This window comes from Mustela nivalis (assembly GCF_964662115.1).
Source record: "Mustela nivalis genome assembly, chromosome: 5".
NCBI classification, from domain to species: domain Eukaryota; kingdom Metazoa; phylum Chordata; class Mammalia; order Carnivora; family Mustelidae; genus Mustela; species Mustela nivalis.
The window spans coordinates 89362323-89388741 of record NC_139024.1 but is presented as its reverse complement, the minus strand read 5'-3'; the positions used below and the strand labels follow the sequence as shown (position 1 = coordinate 89388741).

The window sequence follows — 26419 nt, the reverse complement described above, 5'->3', positions numbered from 1 at the left end:
GATAATTTAATGCAAATCCATTCATTTTTATATTTAAGTTATGTCCCTAGCAAAAATTCTGAATTGCCACAGCAAAAAGCATTAAAAGGCCACTTCCAAAAGAGTGTCCGTCTATGACCCCATATTTGCCTTCCAATCAGAACAGAAATGCCTGACCCAGCACCTTCTGGGAAAATCAACCTTTGATTCAAAGAGATGTTGTTCAGTGATAATTATGACAGCCACAGCCATAAAATCGGCCCACCAGGAAGTCTGAGGAGGGGAGGCAGGCAGCTGGAAGGACAGAACATTCCTCTCACCAGGAAGCAATTCTAGCTCCAAGCAAGAGATGGGTGACTTGGCGCCATAGGGGGAAAGATAATTAAAGCCATTGTGTTCACGATGAAGAAGCAGCCCCATTCACTCATGGAAGCCTTTAAGTGTCACTGGTGCCTGGAACCAAATGTAATCCTCCCAGGCTGTGGCTGGGATAGAGGGTCTGCCACAGGACAGAGTCACAGTCAGTTTGTGGCCCCGGGTGGGCACTCGGTAGTTGAGCTTGGGTCGAAACCAATCTTCTCCACAGTCCCGGTGCCCCTGTGCCATGACAATGGTGCTCATGAGTGGAGGAGCCTGTAGCTCACTGAAGGCATCAGCCATGAAAATGGCTCGGAAGAGACGCCGCAAACAAGCCGCAGTGCTCAGGCTCTGGTCCATGCTGTTGGGGGCCAAGCGGGACAAGTCAAGCTCGTAGAACTCCTTGGGATTTAAGGCATTGCCACCAAGGAGGATAAGCACACGGGGTACTATTGTCCGGGCAAAGAGACCCTCTAGGTGGCTGAGGACACTCTCCAGTTCTGCCAGGGCTTGTTGGCATTTCCTGCTGCTCACTTCAGCGGCGGCCCGAGCTTTCTTCTTCACTGCGTCCTCGGCCTGTGAGGACAAAGACCAGTGAAAGGGAAGGACGAGATGGGGGAAGCTAATGTGCTTTGAAGAACCCTGTTGGGATGCAGGAGACTTCTGGAACTGGGTTTCCATGGTCACGACACTAGGTTTTTATCAGAGGGCAATATATTTAAAAAGAAAAATGCCTTCTTTGTACAAAACCATACTTTTCCCATGCTCAGAACAGTAAAGACAGTACTGTGAAACAGGAGGACATCCAGAAATGAGAAACTAAAATAGTCAAGGAGATTTGGTGGCATGCCAGGTGGCAAATTTTGCTATGCCATGAGTGACAACAGGAAATGAGGATAATCTAGCTTAATAAAGGTGATTCTGGAGTTGGTCTTCCAGTTAAATGTGGAAAATTAAACACATGCTTATTTGTGGTCCCATCTAAGATACTACTAAATGAGAGAAAAAGGGAGGGAGAGGAGAAAAAAAAAGGAACTCCCCGGGGCAAAGAGAACTGGGAAACAGACAAAGGCAACCACACATTTTGGGGAAGTAGAAAGAAGGATGGAAGTAGAAAGTAGATGGAAAAATTCAAGGGAGCTGAATACAAAGTGCTAAAAGAGGGAGCCCCTATGAAAAGCAAAACAATTCACACACAGAATTCCAGAAGGGCTTAGGAATTGGCAATTTAGGTACCACAGAAGAGTGAACAGAGAAAGACTGAGTGAAAACCCACGTGAGAACCCTTAGATCGTCTCCCAATTTCCTCCACCCTGTCTTCTCCGGAGAGAAGACTTCCCATACTGATGTACTGGGAGTCCTCCAAAGAGACCGCTTGGTTCCTACCCAATATCCTCAGAGTGAAGTCTATGGCTCACAAGATCCAGCCATGCACACAGAGCTTTCATTGACTTTTTCTTACATATTCACCAGACACAGAATAAAAGCCTCTAATATGAAAGTCAGAGACCAAAGCAAAGAGGAAAAGGAATCCAGAAAAAAATAAGAAACTGAAAAGAACAGAGTAAAACTTCAAAACATAAAGTAATTAGGGGCACCTGGGTGGCTCAGTGGGTTAAGCCTCTACCTTCAGCTCAGGTCATAATCCCAGGGTCCTAGGATCGAGCCCCGCATCGGGCTCTCTGCTCTGTGGGGAGCCTGCTTCCCCCTCCCCGGCCCTCGCCTACTTGTGATCTCTGTCTGTCAAATAAATAAATAAGATCTTTAAAAAAAAAACAATAATTAATATCTCCACGTAAGAGAAGATCATATAGACATGAAACAACAGGATACTATAAAAAAGGAACGTGAAAAAAATTAGAAGGAGCTCTTAAGACTATGATTGCAAGGGCACCTGTGAGCCTCAGTCGGTTAAGCGACTGCCTTCAGCTCAAGTCATGATCCCAGAGTTCTGGGACTGAGCCCCATGCTGGGCTCCCTGCTCAGCGGGGATCTGATTCTCCCTCTCCCTCTGCCCCTCCCCCACCCTGACTCAGTCTCAAATAAATAAATAAAACATCTTAAAAAAAAAAAACCCAAACACTATGATGGCCAAAAAAAAAAAAAAAAAAGAAAAGAAAAGAAAATAAAAAATTACAGAAGTGTTCGAATATAAAGTCAAGGAAGTCCCCAGTAAGTAAAACTTAAAAACAAAGATGAGGGGTGATCAAGTGGCTCAGTGGGTTAAGCATCTCCCTTGGGCTCAGGTCATGATTCCAAGGTTTTAAGATTGAGCCCACATCTGGCTCCCTGCTGAGCAGGGAGTCTGCTTCTCCCTTTCCCTCTGCCATTCCTGTTTGTACTCTATCAAATAAATAAATAAAATCTTAAAAAAAAAAGAGAGAGAGAGATGAACATCTGGGGAGAAAAGACATTAAAATTAAAAGGTCAGTTCATGAAGTCCAAATGCAACAAAACAGCAGCTTCAGAAAACAAAAATGAGAAAATCCTGGAGGGCAGACTATCAAAGACTAGAGTGGAGAGAAACTAAAGCCATGGGGCTCAAACACATTCCTTACCACTGTTGAGGCTGACAGGGCCTGAAGATTCCTTAGAACCCCTTTTCACCTGCCTACCATGTACAGTCACAGCCTCCCCACCAGCTTTTGCCCAAAGGTTGTGCCTACCTGGGGAGAAGGTTTTCGGTAGAAGTGCTTAAGCTGTTCATAGGGCAGAGGCAGTTGTTGGCGCTGGTACATGATATGCTTTAGAAGTTCACAAGTAAACCGACAGCAGCCTTCCTGGCTCACAGGCCCGGGAAACACCACTGGCACCATGCAGTCTCTGGGACAAAAGGGCTCCGAAGGGTTGGGAGGTTCTTGAGTAGACGTAGTCTCGAGTAGTTCTATCTGGGGGGCGTGGGTTTCCTCTGACTTCTCATACCATTCCAAATCTGGTAGGTGCGCCGAGGGACAAGGGAGACAAAAAATTTAAAAGCCAAAGTCAGTCTTCTCATTCCCTTGTACTGGGGAGGGGACAGCCCGACACATTCCCTCCGCAAAACTCCTTGAGGGTGGTGGCGGGGAGATTCCCGACTCCAGCTGCCAAAGATCTAAGTGGCGGCGGGATGGGGAGGTGGGGAAGAGAAAATTTCGGACGCTGTGGCTAGGGCTCCGCTCAGAAAGTGGAGGCCCTGACCTGGAGAAATTCGTTTACACTAAGTGTAATCACGCGGGGTCCAGAACGCCGCGGAAAGGAAGACCGAGTGGGGACGAACCAATGGGATCCAGGACCCAGGGGGCGATGGAGTCACAGGGGCCGAGGGGGAGCCAAGAGGGATGGGTCAACGAAGACGGGCCAGAGAATGGGCCGTGGGCTAAAAGACTGGATAGCAGCTCCCCAATCTCGGGACCCCAGGCCTTACCGGGTACTGCGGCCGGGCACACCACTTCCGGCTCCGGAGCCGCCATCACGACCGCCTCCCTCTTCTCCCTGCAGTTTGAATAGGCGCTCCGCGGGGTATCATGGGAAGCCCTCGCCTCCACTTCCGGCTCGGCGGGGACGAATGGAGGCGCGGCGAGGCCACAGTGGTGGAAGCTGGGCGGGGTTGGGATTTGATCCCTGTGCTCTCTCCGAACACTCTCGCAGGGATACGCCGAGCCCTTCCCCCACAGGGAACCCACACTCTCTCAGCCGCTGAGGTCGGCCTTCCAGGCGACACTTGCCCTCACGCACCCATTCTCTCCGGCGTTCATTGTTAACTGTGCACCTACTTCGTGCCAGGCCCTGTCCTAGGTGCTGGAGCCTCTGGCAAACAAGCAGGAGTTGCTGTCCTAAGCGGTTTGCTGCCTAGAAATACGATACCGTGTGATAAATTATATACCGTGGGGTTTGCACGGGCTGTGTATAGAAGGACCGGCTCCCTAACCTAGATGGTGTGGAAGAAGGGGTGGTCCCAGTGGAAATGTATCCGAGAAAGTGTGACTTGTAGGATGAGTAAAAGTAAAGAGGAGGGCCTAGTTATCCTGGAGACCTTGAGAGACAAGAGCATCCTCCATTCAAGGAATGAAAAGAGTTCAGGAGCGCCTGGGTGGCTCAGTCGGTTGAGTGAAGAACTCTTGATTTGGGCTCAGGTCATCATCTCAGGGTTGTGACATTAAGACTGCTAGGGACTGCACTCAGTAGCCAGAGTCTGCCTGAGATTCTCTCTCTCCCTCTCCCTCTGCTCCTCACCCACTCACACGCTCTAAATAAATAAATTTAATTAAAAAAAAATTTTTTTAAGGGACGCCTGGGTGGCTCAGTGGGTTAAAGCCTCTGCCTTCGGCTCAGGTCATGATCCCAGGGTCCTGGGATTGAGCCCCGCATCAGGTTCTCTGCTCAGCAGGAAGCCTGCTTCTCTTCCTCTCTCTCTCTGCCTGCCTCTCTGCCTACTTGTGATCTCTGTCTGTTAAATAAATTAAAAAAAATTTTTTTGAAGATTTTTATTTATTTATTTGTTTGACAGAGCAAGACACAGCAAGAGAGTAAACACAAGCAGGGGAAGTGGGAGAAGGAAAAGCAGGCTTCCTATTGAGCAGGGAGCCCAATGTGGGGCTTGGTCCCAGGACCCTGGGATATGACCTGAGCAGAAGGCAGATGCTTAATGACTGAACCACCCAGGCATCCCTAAATTAAATTAAATTAAAATGAAAGAAAAGAGTTCAGATTATAAAGAGTTAAGGCTGTGGCAGATAAACAGGATCCAGATCATGGCCAAGTTTTTCAAGCACTGTTAAAAAGTTTGAACTTGATCCTATAGGGGGATGGGGAAGTTTTGAAAGCTTTAAGTAGGGAACGACATGATTAAAATTATAAATTTAATCTCTATACTGCCTGCAGTATAGAGATTACATTACAGGGAGGATGAGAGAGGAGGCAGGGATACCAATTAGAGCTAGTGACTGCAGTTACCCAAGTGCATGGGTGAAAGGGACCTGAACTGTGGTAGTCACAGTGGGGTGGAAAGAAATCGATGAACCGTAGAGATTTTTAGGCGGTCCGATGAGCATGACTTGGTGGTTGATCCCAGGAAGAGGAAAAGGGATAAAGACTACCAAGAAGACAAGCAGGTTTTTTAAGTTTAGCAACTTTATGGCCAATTGTGCCATTCGATGAAGGAGGAAACACTAGGGGAAGACGAGGTTTATTGGTGTGTGTGTAAGGAAAAAAGATAAGTTCAGTTTTCGACAGGTTGAGTTTGCTGTTCCATTGGACAGTGAAGAGATATTTAGGAACACCATTAGAAATAGAAGTGTATTGGAGAGTCATCGGTGTAGGAGTGTGTAAGATCACCCAGGGAGGGCATGTAGAATGAAGATGAGCTAGGATCCTGAAGATGCTAATTTTTAGGGGAAGAACAGAGAAAGAAAATCCTGTGGGGGGAGACTGAGGAGTATCTAGAGAGGTAGATATAAGAATAGACAAGTGTCAAGTCATGGAGGCCAAGAGGGGTGTGTCTCAGGAGGTAGGGAGCAGAGACCAAACACACCATAAAAGTACAATGATTACAATACTGTGGTGTTGGTTCAGGAATAAGCAAACAAATAAGCAACAGGAGAGAGTCCATAGCAGTGACGTGGCACCCAGCAGGGTGAGGACATGCGGACTGTGTACCCTTACTTCTTCCTCTTTCTCAACTCAGCAGCTGTGGTTCCCATGGTTCAGTCACCAAAATGCAGCTCTTTGTCCATGCCCAGGAGCTGCACACCCTCGAGGTGACCGGCCAGGAGACAGTTGTCCAGATCAAGCAAGGCTCATGTGGCCTCACTAGAGGGCATCATTCCAGAAGATCAAATTGTGCTCCTGGCAGGCACGCCCCTGAAGGATGAGGCTACCATAGGCCAGTGTGGAGTGAAGGCTCTGACCTCCCTGGAAGTAGCCAGCCGCCTGCTTGTAGGTAAATTCCACAGTTCCCTGGCCTGTACTGAGAAAGTAAGAGGGCAGATTCCCAAGGTGTCCAAACAGGAGAAAAAGAAGAAGACAGGCCAAGCCGAGCAGCAGATGCAGTACAACTGGCGCTTTGTCAAGTTTGTGCCCACTTTTGGCAAGAAGGGCCAAAATGCCAACTCTTAAGTCCATTGTAATCCTAACTCTCCACAGTATAGCCACTTAGTTCAGTGAAAAAAAAAAAAAAAACAAAAACCTTAAAAACAAACAAACAAACAAACAAACAAAAAAAAAAAAAACCAAGAGAGAGTCCAGAAACAGATCCATGTATACATAGATTTTAATATACGATGAGGGTGACTTTCAAAGCAAGTAACTTGAGACACCTCCCTATTTATTTACAAGAAAAATCATCCTACTGCACGTCTTACATAAAGGTAAATTCTAAATGAATTAAAGATCTAGGGGCGCCCAGGTGGCACGGTCAGTTTAGTCAGTTTAGCTGCTTCTCAGTTTCGACTCATGATCTCAGGGTCCTGGGATCAAGCCCTGTGTCTGGCCCACGGAGTCTGCTTCAGGATTCTCTCTCTCCCTCTGTCCTTCCCCCTACTCTTGCTCATGCTCACGCTCTCTCTCTCTCTAAAGTGAATAAATAAATCTTTTTAAAAAATGGATTAAAGGGGTGTCGGGGTGTCTCAGGTTAAGCGTCTACCTCTGGCTCATGTCCTGATCCCAGGATCCTGGGATCAAGCCCAGAGGGCTCTCTGCTCAGCAGGGAGCCTGATTCTCCCTCTCCCTTTGTGCCTCCCCTCCACTTGTGCTCCCTCTATCTCTCTCTCTCTCTCCCAAATAAGTAAATATTAAAAAAAGAATAGATTAAAGATCTAACCATAAAAATAAACCTCCAAACTCCTTGGAGAAAATATTGGGGAGTAATTCATAATCTAGGAGTGGAATTACCGTAGGCATGATACAAAACCAAGAAAGTGTATATGCAAAGATTGCTGACTTTGAATTTATTTTTTAAATGTTTCTATTTTTAAAAGATTTTATTTATTTCTGAGAGGGAGGGAGAGAGAGAACAAGCAAGGGGACTGGCAGGCAGAGGGAGAAGCAGGAGACTTGCTGAGCAAAGAGCCCAACTTGGGACTCAATCCCAGACCCTGAAATCATGACTTGAGTTGAAGGCAGATGCTTAATCAACTGAGCCACTCACATGTCCCTGAATTTAAAACTCATGTAAAGGTACTATACACAGAGAATAAATGACTAATTATATACCAGGAAAAACTCTGTGTGTGTGTGTGTGTGTGTGTATAATCCCATAGCCAAACACCTCATAAGCACCTTATAAGCAACCCCTCCAGGAAACCAAACACTTCTACTACCTTCCATATCCCAGGACTCTGATCTTCTCCTGGACAGCCATCCTTGTTCCGTTTACTCCTCTGCCAGCCTTCATTCCTATGGTAAGCTAGGTTGTTCAAGAATGGGATATCAGAATAGGTTGTCACCACTCTCACCTTTTTTTTTTTTTTTTTAAGATTTTATTTGTTTATTTCACAGACAGAGCAGAGAAGCAGGTAGAGAGAGAGGAGGAAGCAGGCTCCCTGCTGAGCAGAGTGCCCAATGCTGGGCTTGATCCCAATACCCTGGGATCATGACTTGAGCTCAAGGCAGAGGCTTTAACCCACTGAGCGACCCAGGCACCCCCTCTCTCACCTCTTAAAAGAAGTTCTCCACTTAGGAGACAAGGGGATTGGGATGAGCAAAGTGAAAACTGTGCATGTTGGGTGATTGAAAGACCCAAGAAGATGAGAGGATGAGTGTTATCAGGCGAGTGCAGCAGGCCCTGGTTATCAAGGGAGCACAGAGCTAGTGGTGGTGAGAATGTTGGGGGAATAGTTTTGGTTCTCCCTTCTGACCTCCATCCTTCTTGACATCTCTTACTGAATTCCTCAGTCCCAGCCTCCAAGTAGCAATTTTCCTGGCTGGAGTTGACTTCTGCAGCATTACCTTCCTTTCACTGAACAGGTTTGAAAAGAGAGAAGTCATGTGTGCTTTCAACCACTGAAGACCACAGAATTGGCTGGATCTGCTAAGCCTTTTTGCAGATTTTGGTTCTTCTGCTGCCACGGCTTTGGAGAGTTATGCCATGTGGACAGCAACTAAATGATCAGTAACCCACCTTCCCCCTTGTAGTCTTGAGGGGGAAGCCATGGACTCCACCAGGTCTGAACCCTTGAAAGGATCACCAGAGGTAGGTCACTGTCGTTGCTTCTAGTTTTCCAAGGAAAACTGAGGTCTGGAGGGAAGGGTCGTTTTATTTCTTGGCTGTGTGAGAGCATCTCAATGTTTGGGAAACAGGGGAAGTGGACATACGGTGAATGGTGAATCATGAGACAGCCATGGGGCTAGGAATTGAACCCTGGCGTCCTGACTCCCAGCCCAGCAACACTAGCGGCTTCTCCACTCTGCCTTTCTTGTGCACTCTCTTGTGCACTGGTTTCTGTCGCTGCGTGAGTTTACTCTTTGTCGACCGCAAGGGCCCTAAAGAGCAAGAGAGATGGCTTGGCAGGAAAGTCAAAAGTCAGTAATCCCTTGGGTTTTTGGCCAACTTTCTATTGCCGGCTACTTCTCCCAGCCACAGCCCTAGTAGTGGCTGACGTAACCCGAGCCCCAGCCCCGCCCCAAGTAGGGACGAGACCCCTCCTACCGACAGGGCTATTTTAAAACTAAACTCGTTGGGCTGGGATTGGTTCTGCTTCAAAACAAAGGGGCGGGGTAATACTCTCTACCAGCATCCTCGTAGCCCTGAGGCTGCAAGGCTGGTTTATGGGTTCGGGCCTCGTGTCTGTGGCACCGCGGTGTCTCGGGTTGCTCAAACCAGCCCCCGGAGGGTGCCAGCTGGCAATAAGGTAGTGACTACGGGGTAAAGGTGGCATAATCATCGCAACAATAAACAGCTGTAATTAGGCTAACCACCATCTGCCTCCGCCCTGTCATTCGCCCTGACTCACCCCGACGGCACGCCGGCTGTCGGGGAAGAAACTGAGGCAGGGGCGGAGCCAGCCGGCTGGAGGAACCAGTCGCCGTGAATTTTGCAGCTCTTCAGGTCCAAAACCTGTTGTCTGGCATCTCGCTAAGAAGCCAAACCAAGGAGCGCCCACAAAGCTTGATTCTGATGTAAGCCCTCCGCCTCGGGTGACTGCCCAACCTCCAGGCCGTGGGGCTCTAAACTTCCCCCTAAGGAGGCCCTAGAAACAGACCCGCTTACAGCGCGGAGATTGGGAATCGGACTACAGCTCCCCTAGGCCTTTGCGCGCAAAGGCGCGCTCCTTGACTACGCCTCGAAGCCACGCCGCGGCACCTTGAGCTGCAATGCGTCCTGGGAGTTGTAGGGCATCGGAGAGCTCATTTAAGGGAAGTCCCAGGCTTGAGGACTCTATCTCCCGTGGTGCCCCGCGGCTGTTTCTGACGCGACCCCGGGCCAGAGCAGGGTGGGGGCGTGGCCTGTGCAGGGCCCCACCCCGCTCTCCTCTGGCTGGCCGGACGCGGTGGTGGCAGTAGGGGCGGCGGCGGCTGTAGGGGCGGTAGCCCCGGTGGCGGCGGCTGTGGCGGCGGGGGGGAGGGGCCGGGCGGGGGGCTGGCGGCAGCGGCGAATGGACTCGCGGGTATCGGAGCTGTTCGGCGGCTGCTGCCGGCCCGGAGGGGGCCCGGCCGTGGGCGGAACCCTTAAGGCTAGGGGGGCCGGCGGCAGCAGCGGCTGCGGGGGCCCAAAGGGGAAAAAGAAGAACGGAAGGAACAGAGGGGGCAAAGCCAACAACCCTCCGTACCTGCCCCCCGAGGTGAGCCCCATGAGAAGTGGCGGGTGAGAGCAAACCACTCTTTCCGGTCCCGGGACTCTAGGGAGGCGGGGTAGAGGGAATTGATACCCCCTTCCGGTGTCACAACATTGGAGGGGAGAGGAGAACCCTTCCTTCCGGTCCCAGGACCCCAGGGAGTACCTTCTGTCTGGTGTCAGGACCCCAGGGAGGAAGAGTGGGGAGGGAGGATCCCCCCATTCTGATCCAGTAACCCCAGGAGGAGAAGTAGGGAAAAGGGATCCCACGTTCATCCCCTTGGAGAGAGCAAAGTAGAATGCCCTGGCCTCATCCTTCTGCTGCAACAGAAGGGAGACTGCACCTGGGATGAGGAGGCAGCAGAGTTTTTTAAACTTGTTCCACAGGGGAGGAGGGGAGTACTGGGGAAAAGAGCAATATGTTCCGTCTCTATCCCTGAGTAGTATGCGCACACATAAAAACAGACAGGCTTAAGTCCTTTTGCCCTTTGTCCTATGAGGAAGTGGGGATGGCTTCCCGCCCCATCTATCCCTATGCTATTTCATCTTTCTTAGGAAAGGAGGACCTAGGGGAAGAGCCTAAGCCGGTGGTTATCAAACTTTAGCATTTCTCAGAATCACCAGGATTGCAGCCTCACCCCTGGAATTTCTGATGCAGTAGGTCAGAGGTGGGCCTGACACTCTGCATTTCTTACAAGTTCCCAGGCAGTGCTCATGCTACTGGTCCTGGGATCATGCTTTGAAAACCATTGGCCTAGACCATCATCCTTGTACCACTTTTCTGAAGCCACCCATCCTAATTCTTCTCCTTTAGCAAGTTGATAGAAAGGAGGATCTTTGCTAATGGGAAAAGATCTCCCTTTTATTCTATGAGGTAGAGATTATGGGTGAAGACCTGTTAGAGCCTGGGAGTCAGAGGGCCATGAAGAGATGGAATGATGACAGGAAGGAATGAAAAGACAGAAATGGCCAGGGAAGAGGAGTGCCAAAATTCAGGACAGGCAGAACAAGCAAATCTCTTATCCCGTTGCACCCTAGAGGGGAAGGCTCAGGCAACAGGTTTCTTCAGCGGTGGGTCACCTGATGGAGGGAAGATGTAGAGAAGGTCGTGTGGGTGGATTCGGGTTTTCAACTGAGGCATGTGAATCTGGTTTATGGAGTCTGTCCCCTTTGTTGCATTTCCCGAGTTTCTTCTCTTCATCTCAGCCCCAACTTTGGTGCCCTGCCCCTCATTTTACCTGGGCTCATTTCTCGTCAGGCTTATAGTGACCAGTGCTGACCTCACCCTTTGGCCCTGGTCCAGAACCTCTTGCAGCTTCTTACTCTTGGTGACATCAGCTAAGAGGGGTGGGCAGGAAGGAAATGGTGTCTCCCAGACCAGTGGCAAAGAATGACCTCAGCAACCCAGGGCAAACTAGACTTCTGGGGACAACAGTTTGAGGCCCCAGGGAGAAGGAAGGGGTGATCTTAATCTACTAGAAAGACTATACCACCAGTAATCAAAGAAAGGAAGGACTGGGTTCTGTTTCTGGCTCACGTGGGTGACTCACTAGCCTTTCCTTCAGAGAGGTCCTTTGGGACTGAGTAGAGGGTTTATGTCTGAGCCGGTGCCTCTGAGGTTCCTGCTGTTAGCTGCCTGGGCCTCAGCAGGAATCAGAGGGATGTAGAGGTTGGTCAGGACTGTGCGTCATAACTGCTTTCTGTTTCTTTTCAGGCTGAAGATGGAAACATCGAATATAAAGTGAGTCTTAGGCTGGGGAGGGGCAGGTTGTCCTTGCTGGTATGGGGTGATTTTTTTCTGAGATCCTTCCAAACCCATGATATATAGGGATATGGCTCAGGGTCAAGGCTCTGTACCTCATTTTCTTGGAGGGGGACTCACTGTTAGAGGAGACCAGGGATGAGGGAGTTTAAGTGGGAAGGGAAGGTTCTGATCCTTACAGCAGGACAGGTAGGGAGCCTGTGGGTTTAGGAGGAACATCTCTGACTCAATTTTCTTATGACATCTCACCTGTCCTAAGCTGAAGCTGGTGAATCCATCCCAGTACCGCTTTGAGCACCTGGTGACACAGATGAAGTGGCGCCTCCAGGAGGGCCGTGGAGAGGCCGTCTACCAGATTGGGGTAGAGGACAATGGGCTGCTGGTGGGGCTGGCTGAGGAGGAGATGCGGGCGTCCCTCAAGACCCTGCACCGGATGGCAGAGAAGTATGTGTCCCATTCCCCCTTGGTTCTCTTCCCCTAACTCTGGAGAAGGCCTGTGAGTCCCAGTCACCTCAGGCCTAAGGGGCCAAGGAGGGCCTTTCCTCCTGCTGACTTCTTTTGACAAAGGGCTGAAGTGGGGAGGGCTTCTCCGTATTGGACCAAGGCTTTTTTTTTTTTTTTTTTTTTTAATATTTTATTTATTTGACAGACAAAGAGATCACAAGTAGGCAGAGAGGCAGGCAGAGAGAGAGGAAGGGAAGCAGGCTCCCCGCTGAGCAGAGAGCCCGATGTGGGGCTCGATCCCAGGACCCTGGGATCATGACCCGAGCTGAAGGCAGAGGCTTTAACCCACTGAGCCACCCAAGCACCCCTGGACCAAGGCTTTTTTGATTTAAGATTTGTTTGTTTAAAAGGATGTGTGATAGATTGGAGCATGGTAGGAAGTGAAGTCTGGTGTTGGGAGGTATAGGAAGGCCATTTGGTTCAGAGTGGGGTTGGAGGGTGGGGGTCGCATGGGAGAGTACAGATGAGATGTGGCAGCTGTGGCCTTGCTGTGACAGGGTCGGGGCAGATATCACAATTCTCCGGGAGCGAGAAGTGGATTATGACAGCGACATGCCCCGGAAAATTACCGAAGTGCTGGTACGAAAGGTCCCTGACAACCAGCAGGTGAGTGTACACCCTTCCGTGACCTCTCATGCCCTTGCTCCTCAGGAGGGTCCCAGACCTGGGAACCTGGGAGCATGTCCAGGTTATTATTTGGTCCCCAAGGAGTGTCAGTGCCCTTAATCTACCCATCCGTGGAGAGATGTAAGGGATATGGGGCCCTTACCTCTCGCAATTCATCCACAGTTCCTAGACCTCCGTGTGGCCGTCCTGGGCAATGTGGACTCAGGGAAGTCAACTCTGCTTGGAGTCCTGACCCAGGGAGAGCTGGACAATGGGCGGGGCCGGGCTCGGCTCAACCTTTTCCGTCACCTGCATGAGATTCAGTCTGGCCGAACCTCCAGCATCAGCTTCGAGATCCTGGGCTTTAACAGCAAGGGAGAGGTGCTTTGCAATCAGCGGGACCCAGTGGGGCCAGACCCCGAGGATGGGATGGTAGTGGTGAAGGACAGAGCCCGAGGGCAGAGTGCGGAGACTTTCTGGAGTAGTGTAGAAGACGACCCTGAGGGCAGTGAACAAACTCTGTCCCATTAGAAAACACATGGGGAACCAGCTGGATTAAATCAGATTCGGGGCTCAGGGGTAGGAGGCAGGGTCACCCAGTGACTGGTTTAGGTCCTGGCGACTCTTAAAGGGTTGGGGAGGCTGGCCAGGGACACTGAGAGCCCTGGGCTCTGGGCCAGGTGGTGAATTACAGTGACTCACGGACGGCAGAAGAGATCTGTGAAAGCAGCTCCAAGATGATCACCTTCATCGACCTGGCAGGCCACCACAAGTACCTGCACACCACCATCTTCGGCCTCACCTCCTACTGTCCCGACTGTGCCCTGCTCCTCGTCAGTGCTAACACTGGGATTGGTACGAGGCACTGGGATAGGGACGGGGCTGGAGGGGGTGGCTGACTCTCTCACCCCAAGGATCCTTGAATCTGAGAGACAGATGAACTCTCCTGTTCCCTCTGCTCCCACCCACATTCTCACCCTTCTCCCTTGCTGTCCGCCCCTCTTTTCTGAGGCAGCCGGCACCACGAGGGAGCATCTGGGGCTGGCCCTGGCCCTGAAAGTGCCCTTCTTCATCGTGGTCAGCAAGGTGGACCTGTGTGCCAAGACCACAGTGGAGAGGACAGTACGCCAGCTGGAGCGGGTCCTCAAACAGCCTGGCTGCCACAAGGTTCCCATGCTGGTCACCTCTGAGGATGACGCTGTCACTGCAGCTCAGCAGTTTGCCCAGTCACCCAAGTGAGCCTCTCTCACTGCAGAGCCCTGATCCGCAGGGAAGGCCACTGTGTGGCCAAACCAGTTCTGGCACATTTCTGTGGGTTTTCTAGGGTGGGATTTTGGGAGGGAGTCTGTGCTAGCCAGCCTGGAGGCTTGCTGGTGCCCGGGCCCCAGGAGATGGAGTGTTGTGCCAGGCATTCTGCCTTGGGCTCTGGGGTGAGCCTCGTGAGCCACATTCCTTGGCTGGCTCACAGAGAGTGGACTCAAGAGCTCCTGACAAGGTTAGCAGATAGGAGAGAAGTACCCCTGCATGCTGTCCCTGCTCCTGCCCCAGAAGCTCCCCATTGCATGCAGGGAACTCTAGCCTCTGCTTCCTGTTAGAAGCTTCCTCATCTTTCCATTCCATGCCTCCATCTACAGTATCACTCCTATCTTCACACTGTCCAGTGTGTCTGGAGAGAGTCTGGACCTGCTTAAAGTCTTTCTGAATATCTTGCCACCACTCACCAATAGCAAAGAGCAGGAGGAGCTCATGCAGCAGCTGACGGAGTTCCAGGTAATTGGCCACCTGAACGGGGCGTGAGTTGGACAATGGGGAGGGACTAATCCTGACAGCCTTGAGCCTATTTAGAGATTTTGGACTTGCCTGCCCTTATTTGGCTGGCTGTTGGTCGCATTTCCTTTGGCTGCAGGTGGACGAAATTTACACAGTACCAGAGGTGGGGACAGTTGTTGGAGGGACACTTTCCAGGTGAGTTGCTTTGCTTGCTCCCCATCCCCTTCAGCCCTCACATACCCCTACACTCAGTCATGGCCTTAAGGAGACCTTGGAGTTGTACAGAGCCCATCTAAACGATGTGCTTGTTTCTGGATCGGGCTTTCACCATGACAAGAGCTGGAGAAAGCTAGTCTGTTGACTCAGAGGGAAGAAATAGTATTGGTGTGAACTCAAAATCTCCAGGCTCCTGGGGGAGAAGTGTGGGCCTTGAGCCCCAGTTGTTATCACTTGATGTCATTTCCACGTCGGGAAATGAGAGATCTCTTAAGACTCTTTTCAAAGCGTAGGGTGTGTTTAGTGTCAAAGCCTTAGGTCTCTCTTGGCCATCACTACTGGCCTTCCTAGGCCTTCCTAGGTTAGGTGAGCCGTTAGAGTCCAAAGCTTGAGCTAGGGCCTCCTCCCCAGCCCTCTTTTCCCCCATGGAGGAAGTCTGCTTAGAGGGAAAGACTGTTCTGGGTGACCCTTGAAGAGAAGCAGGTGGCGAGGGTTGGGGGGAGGGCTGGACTGATGCCGTGCCACCTGCCTTCTGGGCTGCAGCGGGATTTGCCGTGAGGGGGACCAGCTGGTGGTGGGCCCCACGGACGATGGCCGCTTCCTGGAGCTGCGGGTGTGCAGCATCCAGCGGAACCGCTCTGCCTGCCGCGTGCTGCGAGCTGGTCAGGCTGCTACGCTGGCCCTCGGGGACTTTGACCGCGCACTTCTTCGAAAGGTGAGGTGGGAGGATGGGTTGGAGAGGGAGCACAAAGAGGAGTGCCTGGGAGACTGGTTGCTTGAGAAGCGCCTAAGACGTTTCAGAGGAACTCAGAGGGAACAGTCTCTAACCCAAAAAGCAGGTTATGTAGACTCTGAAAAGCGCTTAGAATACTCAGAATACTGAAATACAGAATGTTGTCTTGCAACCTGAATGTCCAGGAGTCTAGAAACACTAAGCATTAGAAAGAAGGATTAGAGGAAATGGAAGGAGTAAGGAAGGCTTCTAAGTGGAGAGTTTTGAGTATTGGCTTCTGAGGTCTTTGTGTTTAAAGCCCTAGAGGAAGAGGGTCAGGAGCTGGAGAGGGTGGGATGGTGGTGGGGGGAAGAGAAACTAATGCAAGGTTTGCCCTTGGTCCCGGGGCTATGCCTCCCCAGGGCATGGTGATGGTGAGCCCCGAGATGAATCCCACCATCTGCTCAGTGTTCGAGGCAGAGATAGTCCTGCTGTTCCATGCCACCACGTTCCGGCGAGGCTTCCAGGTGACGGTACATGTGGGCAATGTACGTCAGACAGCAGTGGTGGAGAAGATCCATGCCAAGGTGAGAGGGCCCCAGCCATGCTGTTTTTCCAGGGAAAGGTTAGAATTCTGCCTCCAGAAAGGAAAGGCCGGGCCCCAGACTCCCAGAGAACTCCCTGATCCCACAAAGGGGACAGAGCCTCACTCTGGGTGGGTAGAAGCCTGATTGGCCCCCTGGGGGGTGGAGACCCCAGGCTGATAGAGAACCAGATGGGAGGCCCTGTCCAGGACCAGTGATGGCCTATCTGCTGCAGGACAAGCTGCGGACAGGGGAGAAGGCAGTGGTACGTTTCCGCTTCCTGAAACACCCAGAGTACCTGAAGGTGGGCGCCAAGCTGCTGTTCCGGGAGGGTGTCACCAAGGGCATCGGCCATGTCACTGATGTACAAGCCATTGCAGCAGGAGAGGCCCAGGCCAACATGGGCTTCTGAAGTCCTCCAGGCGGGCACAGCTCCACTGCTGTCCCTACAATATATAAGGTGACATCTGCCATGCTGCCCACTGTTGGCGGCTCTGTGTGTTAATAGGAGAGGGAGAGACCGGTACTCTGCCCCATGCTCCCTGCCACCTTTCTGGAGAGGTGCCAAGTTCGGTGTGGCCAGGGAGGGGCAGTCCTAAGGGAGAAGACAGGAGAATTCAGGGCAGTGCTCATCAGCTGTGTGTCCATCTGGTTGGCTCATCGACCCTGGCAACCCCGTGGCCTGTCTACTGGAGGGAGCTGACCAGCGCCACCTTGACCCCACTGTCTAGACTGGGCATGATTCGCCGGTGCGGTCCCTCCACTTCAGGAATTGTCACAACACCTGGGGGTGGTCCTCGAGAACACACCTTTTTCTATACCTCTTCTAAAGGCCATGTAAGTTGCCCATCTCTACTTGACTGTGGATGAAAGACATTTGCTCCTGGCCATCTGGTGGCCTGGGGTCTGAAGAAATGGCATAGGGACAGTGCTCCCACGTTGTGCTGAGACATGAGGTCTGTTCCTCAGCTTTGTCTTCTTTCCCTTCTTCACTCAAGGGCCATTTCCCATTTCTCTGCTTCATAGGCCCCACAGGTGCTATTTGTCATGCTGACCCAGGCGTGGGGCTGCCAAGCTCAGGTTTGGCGTACCGAAGGTCAGCTGCATGTCAATCAGTCTTGTCCCCTCCTCTGCAGTGATTTGTTGGTTTTGATGTTGAATCAGTGTTTTACTTTCCCACACTAGTGACTGGGGATCTGACCCACAGCTCCTCATCCTGCCACCCTTGCCCCCCGTTCCTGCTCCCATATAAGTCCTCCCTCTGTTGCAGGGAACCTGGAGGAAAGGGAAAGATGTTGCCATATTTCCTACACTTTTAGGGCATGGACTCCCTCCTTTCCCTTTGTAAATGTCCTGGGTTCCCCGGACTCAGGGATTTGTTGGTTCAGGTTTCTCTGCATACCTGTGTATATATATATGTGTACATTTATACACACACACACACACACACATATATTTAAATACACGCATATATATTGTACAGAATAAAAAATGTTTTATTGAACATACTGTGCTTATGCTTAAGATACGGGCTCAGCTTCCAGAGCTAGATTCCTCTTCAGGATTAGACAAGGGAAACCCTAACACTGCTGAGCCCTGAATGGGGAAAGAACCCATCTGGTATCTCATGGAGCATTCTTTCTTTCCTCTCCCTCCTATTCTATCAGTGTTCCCCTACTGTGACCTGGCTGTTCTGGCTTATTTGCATAGCTCTCAAATGAGCAGACTAGAAAGTGAAACTGCTCCTTTTCCAGCTGATGTAAGTAACCACCCCCTCCTTGAGAAGTTGGGCCCCAGCTGTGGTCGCAGTGGTGAGGACTCTGCTTCTGCGTGGTGTCAGAGATTTGGAGATTAGCTTGCCAGCTACTTAAGAATGGATCTTAGAGTCCGGGTAATCTGGCCCTCGTGCTTTCCCTAGCAATGCAAGATCACGAGAAGTGAAGTTTGCATAGCCTGAACTGGCTAGCTTTCTGGAGCTCTGAGGGCCACCAAGCCAAACCTTAGTCCTTTCTTCCTGTTTCTGTATTCAGAGTACTGTCATGTTTTATGGGACTGTGTTTTGAGTACAGATCCTTACAAAAGAAATTTAATGATAAATGTGGCCCAAGGAAAGTCCCATAAGGCATTCGGTCTCTAGGGTATTTTTCTTTTTTTAAGAGAGAAAGTACGTGCCAGCGGGCAGCTGAGTGGGATGGGGGTGGGAGTGTGGACAGAGAGAGAGAGAGAGAGAAAGAAAGAAAATCTCCCAAGTGGGGCCTGGCACAGGGCTTGATATCAAGACCCCAAGATCATGACCTGGCTGAAATCAAGAGTGGGAGGCTTAACTGACTGAGCCACCCAGGCGCCCCTGTTCTGAGTATTAAAGTAATAGCCTCCCTATTTGAGCTCTGCTGTTTTTAAAAATATCAGTGGCTTAACTGCTACTGTAAGAAGCCTCTGGTTGAAGAACTTCCCCTTCCTCCTGTGTTGGAGACTAAAAGCTGTTTACTTCTCTCTATGCAGTGCTGATAAACAGCTATGAAAGAAGGTTGTATTCAGCAAAATGGTCCTGTAACTTTCGCCAGGCACTGACCTTTGCATATCTGTCTGCTGTCCCCTCTATAGGCTGATTGCTGGTATGCTGGGGCAGGGGTAGCATTTCTAAGGAAACAAAAGGGATGCTGCTGGTATTGTCATTACTAGTTACCCATTCCCCCACCTGCCTTGGCCTCTAAGTCCAATGAAACCAGTTTCTACCACATTGCTTTTCTATAGGACTCTTTCCAATCAATCAAAGTGTTCAAAATTTGTTCCACTTAATCTGTATAGTGCCCGAAGGAGAGGTATTGCTTCATTTTAGGTTCTTCTTTTTAATTATTAACTTTTCACTGAATTAAGTAAGGAAATTTTAGGAAATTATCTCAGTATTTTTTTAAAGACTTTATTCATTTATTTGTCTGGGGGGATGCACAAGGAGGGAGAGCAGCAGGCAGAGGGATAAGTGGGCTCCCTGCTGATCAGGGAACCTGATACAGGACTCCATCCCAGGACCTGGGGTCATGACCTGAGCTGAATGCTGGCGCTCTACTGACTGAACCACCCAGGCATCCCCTGATAACAGTATTTATTTATTTATTTGACAGAGATCACAAGTAGGCAGAAAGGCAGGCAGAGAGAGAGGGGGAAGCAGGCTCCCCGCTGAGCAGAGAGCCTGATGTGGGGCTCGATCCCAGGACCTTGAGATCATGACCTCAGCCAAAGGCAGAGGCTTAACCGGCTGAGCCGCTCAGGTGCCCCTGATAACAGTATTTAATAAGACATCTTCAGGAACCAGTGAGCTATACCTTGCTACATTAATGAAACATTTAGGAGGATAAAAAGATACATAAAGCAGTCACTCTCCCCCAAACCAGCAGCATGTACATTTTTACATTCTTAGTCCTAGTAATCATCTAAAATTACTTAATATGCATGTTTCATCCAGTAAATATTAAGCACCTATTATGTGCAAGACACTGGAGAATTCTTGCCTTCAAGAAACTACAAATCTTGTAGGAAAAGGGCCATGTACACATTATTCAACTGCTACAAGAGGAAAATATTTTTGAAGGAAGAAGTAATTTTTTTGCTACAGTGTTTTTCAGATGCTACCCTCTTCTTCTTCAAACTAAATACAGACTCCCAATTTATAAATAAGTTTGAAGAGCGGTGGGTGATGTATGAGAGGGGGGATACATAAACCATTCTTCCTACTCACTTCCCCCAACACCACCTAGTTCAGTTCATCTGCAGTTGGGTTCTCTATGTAACACAAGGTTTCACATATCAAAAAAGCGGATTTCCCACATAGAAGAAAGCAGATTAAGAATATAGTACTATAAACATGGACAAGTGCAGAAAGCTACAGTAAACTTTAAGCTCAATATTCAAACATCAGAAGGTAAGAGATGAAGAACAGGCCAGTGACCCTGAAAGCCAAGCACTACCTCTTAAATCTGTACTTCAGCGTTTAAGGAAATGTCATTGCCCTACAAACCTGGCTGGCCATAGCATCTTCTAGATCAGTGTTTTTTAAACACCGTGGAGAATCTTATTAATGTACGGATACTGATTCAGCAAGGGTAGAGGTGAGGCTGAGACAATTTCTAATAAGTTCTCTGATGACCCTCAAAATCACACTCTGCCTAGTATGATTCTAGACATGATCTAGTTCTGATCGTGACTTAACTAATCTAAACAGAGTTCTTGAACTGGTCTGTTAACAATCTGATGCTACATTAGACCAACTGTAAGAGGTAGAAGGGCCAGTGGCTAAAATTGTGGCCATAAAAGGATATTCTTGTATGAAATTCAGTATTTATTGAGCAGCTTCTGTGTATAGAGCCCTGCCCTAAACCAGTTACCACTTTAGGTCTTCACCTCACATTCTCAAACCTCAAATATTGGTCAAAATCATTATCTGAACTGCCCCTGTCGCAGAGGTTGGGGAAAAGTTTAAAAATGTTTTTTCTCACTCAGCTTTTTTGTGCCATCTTTAAGCCACATACTCTAAATACATTTCCTTAATCTCCCATAATCTATAAAGTTTATTAGTTGTACAGATGAGGAAAAGTGAGGAAAGTGTCTCTCCTAGGCTTCAAGGCCCACATATTTGTACTCTGACACTGCCTCCCTAAACTCTAATGATTAAAAACTCAAAGCAGTTTTATCTCTGCAAGATAAAGTCAGTTTTTACATCTCCGTCGGCAGTGGAATTGGAATCCATACATGTGAAGAGATGGGGGTTTTAAGTCAGCATCTAACTGGACTATTTCTCTTACTAAAAATTTCATGAAGTTACGGATTTCCTTGCAAAGTGAGCATATTTCCATCTAGTTTACAGGTAAAATATTAAAACCCTGCAGCAAGCCTGAGGGCAGCACTAGTGTGTTAATGGCTTAAAGAATGATTCCAATGTCTGCATGCCCTCAGGCCTAGGGCGTTTATTACTGGAGGCTGAAGGGCTCTTGGGATTTCTTTTGCTTTGAGGAGAACTGGCAGGAACAGCCTCTGAGTTTGAGGAGTGGGGCTGCAGAAAGGATTTTTGTAACTCCAATGCAAAATGATAGTCCATGTGTTCCGGCATCTCCCATACAAGTACCAGAGAGCCACACTTCTCACAGGGTATTTGGTCCTCAGATGCCACAGGATTTGGGGTAATAGTTGATTTCTGAGCCACCTCCAGAGCATAGCTGGAAGCTAAAGAAGCAAGCCTGCTTGGGCTGTTCTGTGCCAAATCCATCTCTGTAGGAGTTGTTTCAGAGGATCCTAGCTTCAGTGCTGCTTGACAGACAGGGGTGCAATCTGGATACTCTGTTGGAAGATAGTTTGTTAACTGTTGAGGGCTAGACTGTGGATATTGTGGAGGGAAGAAAACTGAAGAATTACTAAGCTGTTTCTGCTCTAGAATTAGACTCTTCTGCTTAAAGAAGGGCTCAGTTCCCGTAGCGCGACTGGTTTGGAAAGGTAAGGAGGCCTTGGATGGTGAATTGCTCACGAGGGCCTGGGTAGTGGCAGTAAGAGATGACAGTGAAGCTTCTTTGACTTTCTGCTTTTCTGCAGCTTTTTGGAAGAATGATTCCAGAGAAGTGGTTGGTTTCTTAGTGGCTGTCACTGCTGGGCCACAGGGAGTCTTAGCTTCTGAACTGGTAACTGGCACCTTTGGCAGAGAACTTGGGTCATTGCTCAAGAAGGTGGTGATGTCTGTGCAAGATGAAGGGGCAGAGGTGGAGAATTTGGTAGCACAGAGGAAGACCATTGTGAGGGGAGGGGACCTGTATAGAAAGTAAAGGAAGATTAGTACCAGGTCACAGATACAGTTTGTAAATGACTGGGATTATGATTGTGCCACAGGAGGAAACTATTACTGCAGTGTTCTTAAATTTTAGGGCATCAGATTAATACATATTCAGTAGACCTGGACTAGGCAGAGAATATGCCTTCCTAACAAGTTCCTAGGTGATGCTGGTGTTGCTGGCTCAGGATCACACCTTGGGAGCTGCTGACCTGGTGAACACCTAACCAGGTCAGATATACAAAATGGATCCCCTGGCAGCTAGGTATTCATAAGATATATCAGAAGATATATAATAGCAGTTGTAATTCAGGATCGAGGCAAGAAATTTTTATTCAGGGCAACAAAAAACTTTAGAATATTTAGACTGTAAGTCTCTTGAAAAAAATCCTGTTACCCATTCTGTTTCTATAAAGGGTACCACCTAACCCTCATTCTGACAAACTTTCAACTTGAATTTCTAGAGAATGAAATCCCACAACTGGAATTACCTATCCTAGTCTCAGAAACATTTCAAGAAATTCATGCCAGAGTTACTTATTATGTCAATTATTAAAATAATTTTCACATAAGTTGTATTTCAGAAGGTAAAACTTGCTTTTATATACAGATTAGTACCTTAATGCGGTAAAGAGTAAATGCCTTTTTAAAACTGTTAGGACGGTATCTCACTGTTCTCTGGTTTCTTGCTTTTGAACAGTCTTAGAATCAGATCATTTGATGCTTCCCTTTCAATAGGTTTCACACTCCTGGTAAGTATTTGTTAGAGTCTGTTTCATATGAACACAAATTTATAAATGATAAATTTATCATTTAGTTCAGTGAAACTGTTTCAGTATTTGAAAATAAACACATGTACCAGGAAGTAGAAGCTAAACAAATTATTCTACACAAAGAACAAAGATTCCAGCTTTAGCGACCCCATCATATTGTAGGTCTGCACATACAATAGTAGTACCCACATAGATAGATAAGCAATTAACGTAGGTGTTCAATGAAACTTTTGTTGTCTGTTTGTTTATTTATTTATTTATTTATTGTTGAGTTGCATTAGTTTCAGGTTAAACTTTTATCACCTTTAATACAGACCTGTAAGTAAGCAACCAATTTATGTTTCTCACATAATTATATTTCCATTGTGAATCAGGAGTACTTTTTTCAATGTAACAAGCAATGTTAAATCAACAGAGGAATCCAATACTGAAAATCATTAATATCAGAACAATAAATGAACACATTCCAATGATATATTTAGTTATTTTTCATTACTAAATGAAGTGAAATTTAATATGACATTCAGTATTATACCAGTGGAGCTTGTGATTGAGCTGGGATGTTAAATTGAGACTATCAATAAATACAGGTCACTTTCATTTTCAAGTGTTTTAAGATAATCTTATCAAGTTCTAAGATAGAACAGTCAAGTATTGAGAGAGAAGTTGCCAAATGTATTCTTGAAACTTGAGTTCCATACTCACACATGCAACTGGCCCTTCCCTCTGACTGCAGCAGAGGTGGGGATAATATTGGTTTACTCTGCCTCTGAAACCCACCCCTGAGAACTGGAATGCGCCACATGTAGGCAAAGAAGCGGTAGCTGAGCTGCCTTGTTTCTGGTGTTTCTGTTGTGCTCTGCCATTCCTCTCTGTGACCTAGTAGAACCTAGCTAGATTCACTACCAAGAACGTATTCTTGCTGGAAAGCTGTATACCCACGAATTTTAGATCAAGTCAAGGTATAAGTGTCTTCTGAGAAGACAAGCTAGAATTTGACTCACCAGTCAGTTTTGATTCCTGAAGTGTTACAGTTCCTGATGACAGCAAACGCATCACGGCTCATCTTGTGAGCATCATAGCGGGTAAGAGCACAGCAGCGGCGTGTGCTGCTGAGACGTCTGTCTCCCTGTACACGAATGATCACAGCCAACTGGGTGGCCACCCTGTCATTCTGTGGGTATAAAAGGATTGAGACCAGAACTGAAGTTATTGTGAGCATCTGGATTCTATATATTGAACTGTGTGAGGAGGAAATTACAAGAACCAGGGTGACAGAATGGTTTGGAAATAAACATAATTAATACTTTAAACAATGAAGTGACAAGAATCTTACACGTCCAGAATTACTTTTGGCATAAAGTCCTTTTAAGCTTAAAGACATGAATTTCTGGAAAGATAGATACAGATCCCTACTATGTTGCATTAGATACAAAGTGGGAAGAAAAGCCCCACTTTAAGGCTTTTAAAGCCTATGAAGGCTTATAAGGAGAAATGAGAACAAAGCGACACCTAGTGAGCAAAGGCAAGTAGGCCCATAAGAACTGGGATCCTCTCTCTCTTTAAGTGGCCCACCGAAGAACAAACATTCATCACCACCAATTCAGCTGACAAGGGGCAAACAGGTAGTTGTGGGTGATATCTGACAGTACAGTTGTTGACTTGTAGGACTCTTAGATGTGGAAATATGAGAGAACGTATCAAATAATACCATCAGGAAAGTACAAAACCCCACAGAATGGGAGAAAATATTTGCAAATGATCTGACAAGGAACTTATACCCCGCATATATAGAGAACTCTTAAAACTCAGTAATGAAGAAACAAACCGCTTCAAAAACGGGCAAAGGATCTTGACAAATTTCTCCAAAGAAGATAAGAAAATGGCCAATAAGCACCTAAAAACCATAATGAGATACCACTTCACACCCACTAGTATGGCTAAAATAAGAAAAAGTAACAGGATATAGTGAAATTAAAACCTTTTTACATTGCTGGGAATATAATGTAGCACAGTAACAGTCTGGTGTTCCTCGAAATGCTAAATATAGTTACCATGTGAACCACCAATTCTAATCTTAGGTATATACCTAAGAGGAATGAAACATATGTCTACACAAAAATCTATACATGAATGTTCATGGCAACATGGTTCATAATAGCCAAAAGGCAGAAACAACTCAAATATCCATTCACTGATGAATAGATAAACAAAATATGGTATATCCATATAATAGAGTATTATTCATTCATAAAAGGACAAAAGATACTGATACATGTGCCAGTATGAGTGAGCCTTGAAACTATTATGTTAACCAAAAGATTTCAAGCCAGCAAAAAGGCCACATATTGCCTTAGTCCACTTATGTGAAATGTCCAGAATAGTAAGTCCTATGAAGACAAAGCACACTAGTGGTTGCCTAGGATTGGGTGAGTAACTGCTAATGAGTACAGGATTTCTTTTCTGGGTGATGAAATATTCTTAAATTGATTGTGGAATGGATGAACAATTCTGAAATATACTAAGTAGAAACTACTGGGCTGTATACTGTAAATGGGTGAATTTTATGGCATGTAAAATATATAATCAATAAAGCTATTTCCCAAAGATTTTATTTTTTTAAATTTACTTATTTGAGAGGGAGAGGGAGAAGTAGGCTCCCCCACTGAGCAGGGAACCCGATACAGGGCTCGATCCCAGGACCCTGGGATCATGACCTGAGCTGAATGCAGATGCTTAACCAGCTGAGCCATCCAGGCACCCCAATAAAGCTATTTTTTTTAAAGGAAAGGATAAAGAAACTAATCATCAGATGTCAAGTCTTTGACTTCATACTCTATCTCTAAAACTGCCAGTACTACTCTGTCACCTGGACTGTGTTTAAGTTCCAATAATTTATAGTCTAATCCCTGAATGCCCTATTTAATGGCTCTGTACTTTGAAGAAGATCCACTGTATATTCAGGACTGCAGGAGAGATTAAATAAGAAATATCCCAAAGAGTAGAGGCAAATAGTAAGGAGGGAGATGGGGTAGTCAGTTCATATATTCACAGATCTAGGCTTTCAAAGATCATGTCGAGTTTTATGGAAGGACATAAAAGATTTCCTAGTCTGGTATTTTTTTTTTTAAAGATTTTATTTATTTGACAGAGAGAGATCACAAGTAGGCAGAGAGGCAGACAGAGAGAGAGAGGAGGAAGCAGGCTCCCTGCTGAGCAGAGAGCCTCATGCAGGACTCTATCCCAGCACCCTGAGATTATGACCTGAGCCGAAGGCAGCAGCTCAACCCACTGAGCCACCAAGGCGCCCTCTGGTATCTTTCTGTATCTTTGTCTCTACTACTTCTCCAGGTAAGCAACAACTGGTATTTAAATCCCAAAGCTCACCCCAAGAATAAAGAAAGAAAATCTTACATCATTTCGGTCCTTGATTAGTCTCTCCTCTAGTTCATGGGCTAATTGCAAAAGCCACCATTGTACCTAAAAAAGTGTTGAGACTTTAATCTTTAAAAATTTAAAAATTCTAGGTTTGTTATAATACTAGATGGAGGATTTGTTCTGTTCTCCCACAAATGTAAATGTACAATAAAGTCTCC

At 47.6% G+C, this 26419-nt stretch overlaps 3 protein-coding genes and 1 pseudogene across 7 annotated transcripts in view; 2 read left to right on the top strand and 2 right to left on the bottom strand.

Moving 5' to 3' along the window:
* Positions 1-3854, bottom strand: MAD2L1BP (MAD2L1 binding protein). Its single transcript, XM_082733157.1, has 3 exons — positions 3740-3854; positions 3003-3268; positions 1-912 (listed from the first exon to the last, which is right to left on the bottom strand). The coding sequence occupies exons 1-3, from the start codon at positions 3783-3785 to the stop codon at positions 400-402; spliced, it is 825 nt and encodes a 274-aa protein (XP_082589283.1). The 5' UTR covers positions 3786-3854; the 3' UTR covers positions 1-399.
* Positions 3855-6002: 2148 nt separating this feature from the next.
* Positions 6003-6429, top strand: LOC309864485 (ubiquitin-like protein FUBI pseudogene; annotated as a pseudogene). The gene has a single exon. The product of its transcript is annotated as a ubiquitin-like protein FUBI pseudogene (transcript).
* Positions 6430-8481: 2052 nt separating this feature from the next.
* Positions 8482-17742, top strand: GTPBP2 (GTP binding protein 2). Of its 2 annotated transcripts, none has more exons than XM_082733146.1 (12): positions 8482-8503; positions 11799-11825; positions 12106-12290; positions 12848-12956; positions 13140-13337; positions 13637-13811; positions 13972-14191; positions 14591-14726; positions 14863-14921; positions 15486-15657; positions 16077-16241; positions 16474-17742. In XM_082733146.1, exons 3-12 carry the CDS (start codon positions 12157-12159, stop codon positions 16648-16650), a joined length of 1545 nt encoding a protein of 514 aa, XP_082589272.1. In that variant the 5' UTR covers positions 8482-8503; positions 11799-11825; positions 12106-12156; the 3' UTR covers positions 16651-17742. The 2 variants fall into 2 exon arrangements, with proteins under 2 accessions (XP_082589272.1, XP_082589273.1); XM_082733147.1 differs by lacking the exon at positions 8482-8503 and adding an exon at positions 9788-10091.
* A 637-nt stretch (positions 17743-18379) lies between these two features.
* Positions 18380-26419, bottom strand: part of POLH (DNA polymerase eta) — a 32852-nt gene continuing 24812 nt past the window's right edge. Inside the window, exons 9-11 of one of the 3 annotated variants that reach the window (XM_082733144.1) lie at positions 26238-26303; positions 23828-23997; positions 18380-22030 (exon numbers count right to left, since the gene is read on the bottom strand). In XM_082733144.1, coding sequence (XP_082589270.1) covers positions 21139-22030; positions 23828-23997; positions 26238-26303 — 1128 coding nt within the window. In that variant the 3' untranslated portion in view covers positions 18380-21138. Of the gene's footprint in view, positions 22031-23695; positions 23998-26237; positions 26304-26419 lie in introns of those variants that run through there. The other 2 variants (XM_082733143.1, XM_082733145.1) reach the window with 2 other exon arrangements.

Excerpts from the sequence above, each read along its gene's own strand:
- MAD2L1BP (XM_082733157.1), bottom strand. The coding sequence starts at position 3,785 with ATGGCGGCTCCGGAGCCGGAAGTGGTGTGCCCGGCCGCAGTACCCG. Across the intron at positions 3,269-3,739 it reads GTGCCCGGCCGCAGTACCCG|ATTTGGAATGGTATGAGAAG; the intron begins GTAAGGCCTGGG and ends CGCACCTACCAG. Across the intron at positions 913-3,002 it reads ACCGAAAACCTTCTCCCCAG|GCCGAGGACGCAGTGAAGAA; the intron begins GTAGGCACAACC and ends TTGTCCTCACAG.
- GTPBP2 (XM_082733147.1), top strand. The coding sequence starts at position 9,906 with ATGGACTCGCGGGTATCGGAGCTGTTCGGCGGCTGCTGCCGGCCCGGA. Across the intron at positions 13,338-13,636 it reads GCTTTAACAGCAAGGGAGAG|GTGGTGAATTACAGTGACTC; the intron begins GTGCTTTGCAAT and ends GCTCTGGGCCAG. Across the intron at positions 14,922-15,485 it reads GTTGGAGGGACACTTTCCAG|CGGGATTTGCCGTGAGGGGG; the intron begins GTGAGTTGCTTT and ends TCTGGGCTGCAG.